At 44.2% G+C, this 8,100-nt stretch overlaps 1 protein-coding gene across 1 annotated transcript; it reads right to left on the bottom strand.

Moving 5' to 3' along the window:
- On the bottom strand, positions 1–8,013 carry TMEM208 (transmembrane protein 208). The gene is made up of 6 exons (XM_058155503.1): positions 7,947–8,013; positions 6,799–6,894; positions 5,882–5,941; positions 4,895–5,031; positions 1,346–1,430; positions 1–769 (listed from the first exon to the last, which is right to left on the bottom strand). Exons 1-6 carry the CDS (start codon positions 7,950–7,952, stop codon positions 632–634), a joined length of 522 nt encoding a protein of 173 aa, XP_058011486.1. The 5' UTR covers positions 7,953–8,013; the 3' UTR covers positions 1–631.
- Between the last annotated feature and the right edge of the window lie 87 nt (positions 8,014–8,100).

Raw genomic sequence — 8,100 nt, 5'->3', positions numbered from 1 at the left:
ACCCTAGCTCTGCGGGTAAAAGACAGGGGGGCAGAGATGAATAGATGTGGCGGACAACTATTCATCTTCCAGACGGATGGACTTGTTAGCCTGCGTTTAGAGAGAAACTTCTTGCCAGGGCTGCTGGCTCTCATTAAAGGAATCTTTGAGTTCACTTCAGAGGGTTTTGTCCCGTTTGGGGAGCTGGGTCAGAACAAGAACGATCATGAAAACAGGAGAGTAAATGAAGAGTCCAAAGGAAACCCACGCAAACTGCAGGCCCTCTTATGGCGACCGTTTTGTGTGTGCAGGTGTTTCTTTAATTGCTTCCAACACTGAAAGGCCTTCATCGTCCGATTCATATTAAGAGCATCATTTTAGAAAGGTATTTACACATCTGCAGCCCTCTCCCTGCGATCTCCCTCCTCCTGCCATAAGGCAGAAAAAAGCAAAAAGATTTGCCTGGGGTTCGCCCCTCCCCACTCCTCCCATTGCAAACCGTCTAGCCTTAGGATGAACAGATGTCAGGGGGAGAGCAAGGGCCAGAAAGGAGGGGGGGGGAATCCCCCGATGTTTTCTGATTGGTTCAAATCCCTGATAAACAGCCACATGGAGACCCAAGGTGGCCTGACATCCATGCTCAGCAGCGCAGCTAAAAACGTTTCATCTGCCGGCGTTCTTGCCGACGCTGTTTCTTCTCGTTGGGCTCTTGATTGGCAGCCGGAGATTCCGCGGTGAGCCAAGGACCCAGGAGGTTAACCCAAAGGAGATAGAGTGCTCGCCCCGGAGCCTGCAAGAGGGAACAGAAACAGGGACCTCTTATGAAGGTATGCCACAAGCACAAGCACTTTTTGCATTAGCAAAAAGTTGGCTGGCTTTTTGATAGTTCAGGAATTACATACCGTTTAGCAATAGCAATAAGACTTCACATAATTTCACATAATTTTACTACCGTTTCGCCCCACACTGAAAATGTGAGTGGCCTTCCGTGCATGCGCTTTGCTCGTGCGTGCGGCTTGCATGCATGCGCACGGCTTAGAAAACGTGGCTAAATAGGACGGTATAGCGCCGGGACAAGTGTGCGGGTCGGGTCCACCCACTGTTGCAAGGTAACGCAAGGCAACGAATGTATCTAACACACCTTCCTCCTCCTTTTTTTTACACACCGCAACAACCCTGTGAGGTGGATTGGGCTGAGTGTGACTGACTGGCCCAAGGTCATCTAGCTGGCTTCCAAGGCTAAAGCGGGATTTGAATTCATGGTCTCTTGCTTTCTAGCTCAGCGCTGTACCCAAACTGGTTCCCTGACATAGCTGCAAAGAGGAAGAATGTGCTGTGGATAAAATAAGTAAGAAAAGAAACTTACCAAGAGCCAAAAGTACCACATATAGAGGGAAAAACAACTGAGCACTTGGACAATGGCGGTAAGCAAAATCATATCCTTCAGATGCCTGAGGGTAGGAAAAGAAAAAAAAGAGGCTGATTTTTATTAGAGCAGAAGATAAAAATCTCAGTGTCTTCTGTTGTTCTCCAATGTTCCTGTTCTGTCCCCCTCGCCTCAGTCCAAGCGATGACTTAATTAGCCAGCAACTATCAGCTTCTGGCAGCAAACTAGCGAGCATCTGCCAAGTGTCTCTGTTATCTCTCTGAGTCAACCAGGAACAAACAGTACTTCAGCTCTAGTTAAGCAGTCGATTTGCTTGCCACGAAGGGGTATAGCAGCCCTTGCTGCTTTTATATCCTGTGGGGTGTGGCTCCATGACTCAGCTCTTCCTAGGCCTGCCCCACTATTGCTTCTGTTGTTCCCGCCTCTCCTGCCTACGAAACCTAGGGTCCAGTCAGGCCTGAGTGCCATCAGCCGGGTCTGGAGGCGTGGCCTGGGGGGGGGAAGAGTCAGGGGACAGAGGCCTCGTTATCTCTTCCACCTGGCCTACCTCTGGTTCCTGAAGCTGAGCCAGGGAAGCCGGTGCTCCCGAATTAAGTCCTGATGGCCCTTCCCCCTCACTTTCCAAGTCACTTTCTGGCAGGGGCCCCGGCTCAGGGGGCGCAGACACAACAGTTCCATCCCAGAAACAAAAAAGACTGTTGTTGTTGTTTTTTTAAAAGGTACAGAAGATCAAAAATTTAGAATGTGCCTGAACAGGATTGACATGAGAAGAGGGGGAAAGCCCTACAACCAGGGGTGGGCTTCAAAAATTTTAGCAAGGGGTTCTCTGCTCGGTTGCTGGGTGGGCGTGGCCATGGTGGGCGTGGCCTAACTGGCCTCCTGCACCACCGGGGGGGGGGGAGGTGTTTTTGCCCTCCCTGGGCTCCGGAGGCTTTTCTCAAGCCTCCTGGAGGGCGAAAACGGCCTCCAAAGGCTCCAGAGGCCTTCTGGAGGCCGGAAACAGGCCTTCCTGAACTCCCGGTAGGCCCGTTTTTTGCCCTCCCCGAGCCTCCTTGAGTGCCCTGCACTTACCTGCATCGAAAACGGGCCATGTGGGGACTCCTGGGAGGGGCGGGCTGGGCCAGCCAAGAGTGGGATTTGGGGGTTCTCCAAACTGCACAGAATCTTAGCTAGAGGTTCTCCTGAACCCCTTGCGAACCCCCAGCAGCCCACCCCTGCCTACAACAGTCTGGTTAAGATGGATAAGAGGCATGGCTTCAGGTTATGCTAAGGAACCATGGATTCTCTGCACATTTCTGGATTACTGTGATCAGTTTGGGATCGCTAACAACTGGAAGCAAACACTGTTGAATGGAGAAGTCCGAGGAAGAATGATTCCAGGACCTGGGAATGATGAATCTGGAGAAAATTACAGGTAGTCATCCACTTACAACTACTTTGTTTAGTAACTGTTTGGAGTTCCAACGGCATTGAAAAAAGTGACTTACAGCCCGTCCTCATTAGGGACTTAGGACCGCTGCAGCATCCTGACAGTTGGGGCCGCGGTGTGGCTCAGGCTGTAAGAAGCCTGTTATTAAAACACAGCTGCCTGCAATTACTGCAGGTTCTAGTCCCACCAGGTCCAAGGTTGACTCAGCCTTCCATCCTTTATAAGGTAGGTAAAATGAGGACCCAGATTGTTGGGGGGGCAATAAGTTGACTTTGTAAATATACAAATAGAATGAGACTATTGCCTTACACACTGTAAGCCACCCTGAGTCTTCGGAGAAGGGCGGGATATAAATGTAAACAACAACAACAACAACAACAACAGTTGCATGACCAAAATTCAGGCACTTGGCAACCAGTATGTATTGACAACAGTTGCACTATCCAGGGAGATGGGATAGCAATAGCAATTAGACTTATATACCGCTTTACAGCCCTCTCTAAGCGGTTTACAGAGTCAGCTTATTGCCCCCAACAATCTAGGTCCTTATTTTACCAACCTCGGGAGGATGGAAGGAAGGCTGAGTCAGTAGCAATAACAATAGCAATAAGACTTATATACAGCTTTACAAATGCTTTTACAGCCCTAAGTGGTTTACAGAGTCAACCTATTGCCCCAAGAATCTGGATCCTCATTTTACCGACCTCGGAAGGATGGAAGGCTGAGTCAACCTTGAGCCGGTGAGACCTGAACTGCCAAACTGCTGGCATTTGCAACCTTCCCAGCCATCTTCTCTCAAGCAAAGTCCACGTGGGAAGCTGGATTCGCTTAATGACCACATAATTGACACAACTGCCATGATTTGCTTAACCACCATGACAAAAAAGCTCATAACATCGGGGCATGACTCACTTAACAATCGCCTCGCTTAGCAATGGAGGTTCTGGTTCCAATTATGGCCATAAGTTGAGGACTACCTGTAGAGAGACTGGCGAGTTATTATTATTAAATATCGGAAGATACACCGAAGATGCAGCAGATTTGTCATCTGTTCATTCCAGGAGGCAGGATTGGACTTAACCGGTAGGAAGTGCAAGAATGTTGACCATAACTGAACATCAGAAGAAATGTTTTTAGTAGTAGAAGATATTCAGCAATAGAATAGACTGCTTTAGGGTTAGAGTTTCCTGAACACCACTCTCCCATGCACTGATGAGGTTACCTAGATTAGTAATGAGACATCTGCAGGAAAACAACCAAGCTCAAAACACCAAAAACCCAAGTGTTAACACAATTATCCATCTGTTATCAATTTAATAATTTATGTACAGTAGTGGCCTAAATTGTGGAAACCTTTTGGGGAAAGTGTATTTTTGAGGTTTGATGGATAATAATACCATTTTTTGGGGGGGGGGCGGTTTCAGGATAATCATATTCCATTGCCGGAATGGCCTGGGAATAGCCCAGACCTTAACCCAATTGAAAATCTATGGAGCCAACTAAAAAAACTTGTTAGTCAGAGGTGACCCAGCAATAAAACCCAGTTAATAGAAGCAATCCTTCAATCTTGGTTTCACATTAGAACAGCTGCAGAACTAAAAGACTCGGTTCACTCCATGGGAAGACCTTGTAAGGCCGTAATTCACGCTAAAGGCTACCCAACTAAGGATTAACTGACATGGTGATCATTTTTGTGTATCTCGTTTTTTCTACTGTTTCACTTTTCTTTCTTATACTGTAACCGCTACTCTAATAGCAAATCCTTCATAAAAGTTATTGCATTACATTCTTGATTAAATTATCTTTCCATTGATATATATAGTTTTATGGTATTACTTCCCCCAAAAAAGTGGTGTTATTAGCTAGTTTTAGAAAATATACTTTTCCCAAAAGGTTTCCACAATTTTGGCCACAACTGTAATGTTAAAAATTACCATTCTATTAAAAACGCGGAAGTTTTGGGGGTCTCACACACAAGGAGATGCAGGTGACCCTGGGACCAGAGTGTCCCTCCACTGGTTGAGGCTATGAAGGAAAACTACATATGCGCTCAGGCAGCAGGATCTGCTCACCTGGACTTAGGTAGTGTTGACACTCACTCTGCCATTCCCTGCTCCATATTCAGATCAATTCCGCCATCGGCGAGGCTGCCACCCTCTGCAAAAGTAGGCTTGGCCATTGACCTCATGGATTGGTAACTGGCCCCATAGACCATCAAGCTGAACACAAAGGCAACCTAAAAGGAGAATATGAAAATCAGCCAGAAAAACAACAGTAAAACCCTTTGGAGATACTTCTACTTTGGAGATACTAGTTCAGTAAAGTACACCAAGTTTGAGAAGTGCACAAAGGTTTGTACTTGGCAAAGACAGACATGAAAGCGAACGTATTTTCTGGCTGGTGCAATCTTTTTAGCCAGGATTACTGGGCACAACTGGATGCAATCTGTTAAGGATTAAGATGGCTGTAATGGAAAAATGGTTTACTGATGGTTATATGTGGAGCCTCCCAAGTTTACAAACATGATACAGGATCTCAGCTGCGGAGGATTAGTGGGGACAGGGGGATGGCAGTTGAATGTGAATCTCATGTTCTCCTTCTTCTTCTTGTGCCATATCCGTCATCGGACATTGGAGATCATGTTGGCAATCCTATTTTTGTCAACAGCTGCATGAAAAAGTGCTGGTGAGTTTTGTCCAAACTACTCCCTTAGATTTTGAAGCCATGATGTTCTTCTTCTGCCCGGACCTCATTTGCCTTCAATCTTTCCCTGGAGGATTGCCGTATTTTTCTGGGTGTTGCATCACATGTCCAAAATATTCAAACTTTCGCTTTTTAATGGCTTTGATGATTTCCCTTTGTTTTCCCAGGCGGCTTATCACTTCCACATTTGGATATTATTCTCATATTCTCCCAGCTAATATTGTAAACAGATTGATAAAGACTTCTTTCTTTGCAGAGATGAGTGAAACATTAAAGAACACTCCTGAATCACCTTTCCACCACCTGCCAACTCTCAATGTGCAACACACGTTGACAGTCCCTGACTCAAAAGAAATGACAGTCTGAAAATATATAGAACTCACCCACGTCCAAATGGTGGCTGTTATGTAGAAGATCCCAAGGTTGACAATTCCGTAAATGGCCTGGAAGCAAGAGATATCAAAGTAAGAGAGAAAGAGGAACAGATATTCAAGTCGCGAGCTGAAGACGTTGTTGTTTCGACATGCAGGACTAGCTTGAACATAGTTTTAAATTGGGGTTTTAAATTGGGGTTTTAAATGGGGTTTTAATTGTATTTAAAATTTTTAGGCCATTCATCGAATTAGTTTTTTATACTGTTTTTAATCTGTATTATATGTATTTTGGTCTTTTATTGGCTGTGAACAGCCCTGAGTCCTTCGGGAGAATGGCGGTATACAAATATAATTAATTAATTATAATTAGTTTTTCAGCCTATCTGTCCTTCTTTTTATTGTCCTGTACTATCTGCCAGATGGTAATAGTTTTTTAAAAAAAGGGTGTCCAGGATGAGATGGAACTTTAAGAACGTTTTGAGCTTTCTTAAGGCAGCGGGAGCTATAAAGCTCTTTCAAAGAGGGGAGAAGGCAGACAATGATCCTCTGGGCAATGACGTTGACCCTCTGGAGTGCTGTCCTATCTGCCACTGCGCAATTGGCAAACCATACACAGGTGCAGTAAGTTAAAATACTCTCTATGGTGCAGCAGTAGAAGGCCGCCAGCAGTTTTTTTCATTCAGTTGTTGTTTCCTGAGAAGTTTCAGGTAGTATAATCTCTGCTGGGCCCTTTTGACCACGGCTGCAATGTGAGCTCCCCAGGTCAGGTCCTCTTTTATGACAACACCAGTTTTGGTGGACTGCTCAGAATACCCAGCCTATCAGACCTTTTCAGATCTTCTTCCCGGAGCAAAAAATAAGCAGGCTCATCTGCCACCCCCACCCACCCACCCACCACGAGATCCAGAGCCCAACCCCATACTCACATTCGCCCCTAGGATGATTCGTAGGTAGAATTTGAGCGTATCCTTGTTTTCTTCAAATATCTGCTTTTTGCCTTTGGTTCCTACCTTTCCTTTGGGCTGGATGGGGTGAATAAAAGGCAATTTATATTTATATATATATATATTTATATATATATATATATATATATAAAATTATAACATTCCTCGATGTTGATTTTTGTATCATTAAGTGTTAAATTTGTACCCTATGACTATCATTAAGTGTTATAAGTGTTGTATCTTTTCTTTTATGTACACTGAGAGCATATGCCCCAAGACAAATTCCTTGTGTGTCCAATCACACTTGGCCAATAAAAAATTCTATTTCTATTTCTATTTCTATTTCTATTCTATTCTATTCTTGAGGAATGTATTTTGTCTTGTTATGTACACTGAGAGCGTATGCACCAAGACAAATTCCTTGTGTGTCCAATCACTTGGCCAATAAAAAATTCTATTCTATTCTATTCCATTCCATTCCATTCTTGACGAATGTATCTTGTCTTTTTATGTACAATGAGAGCATATGCACCAAAGACAAATTCCTTGTGTGTCCAATCACTTGGCCAATAAAAAATTCTATTCTATTCTATTCTATTCTATTCTATTCTATTCTATTCTATTCTATTCTATTCTATTCTATTCTATTCTATTCTATTCTATTCTATTCTATTCCATTCCATTCCATTCCATTCCATTCCATTCTTGACGAATGTATCTTGTCTTTTTATGTACAATGAGAGCATATGCACCAAAGACAAATTCCTTGTGTGTCCAATCACTTGGCCAATAAAAAATTCTATTCTATTCTATTCTATTCTATTCTATTCTATTCTATTCTATTCTATTCTATTCTATTCTATTCCATTCCATTCCATTCCATTCCATTCCATTCCATTCCATTCCATTCCATTCTTGACGAATGTATCTTGTCTTTTTATGTACACTGAGAGCACATGCACCAAAGACAAATTCCTTGTGTGTCCAATCACACTTGGCCAATAAAAGAATTCCTATTCTATTCTATTCTATTCTATTCTATTCTATTCTATTCTATTCTATTCTATTCTATTGATTTAACTATCCCTCTGTCGCCCCGGCTTGATCCCGTCTCCCGATGCCCGACTCACCGCCATGGCGACTCCCCCGCCAGCCTAACAGGGCACGCAGGCAAATCCACCACCAACTCAACACAGCGGGGCTTCCGGCGCGGCGGCATTTGCGTCACCTTAGCGCCGCCCAGAAACGCTTTCTTTCTTGGAATGCCTACAGTTCCCGACAAGC

This window comes from Ahaetulla prasina, chromosome 12 (assembly GCF_028640845.1).
Source record: "Ahaetulla prasina isolate Xishuangbanna chromosome 12, ASM2864084v1, whole genome shotgun sequence".
Taxonomy (NCBI): Eukaryota; Metazoa; Chordata; class Lepidosauria; order Squamata; family Colubridae; genus Ahaetulla; species Ahaetulla prasina.
The sequence above is the reverse complement of the archived record's forward strand: the minus strand, read 5'-3'. Positions and strand labels throughout refer to the sequence as shown.

Excerpts from the sequence above, each read along its gene's own strand:
- TMEM208 (XM_058155503.1), bottom strand. Across the intron at positions 1,431-4,894 it reads ATGGAGCAGGGAATGGCAGA|GCATCTGAAGGATATGATTT; the intron begins GTGAGTGTCAAC and ends TCCTACCCTCAG. Across the intron at positions 770-1,345 it reads TGTGGTACTTTTGGCTCTTG|GCTCCGGGGCGAGCACTCTA; the intron begins GTAAGTTTCTTT and ends TCCCTCTTGCAG.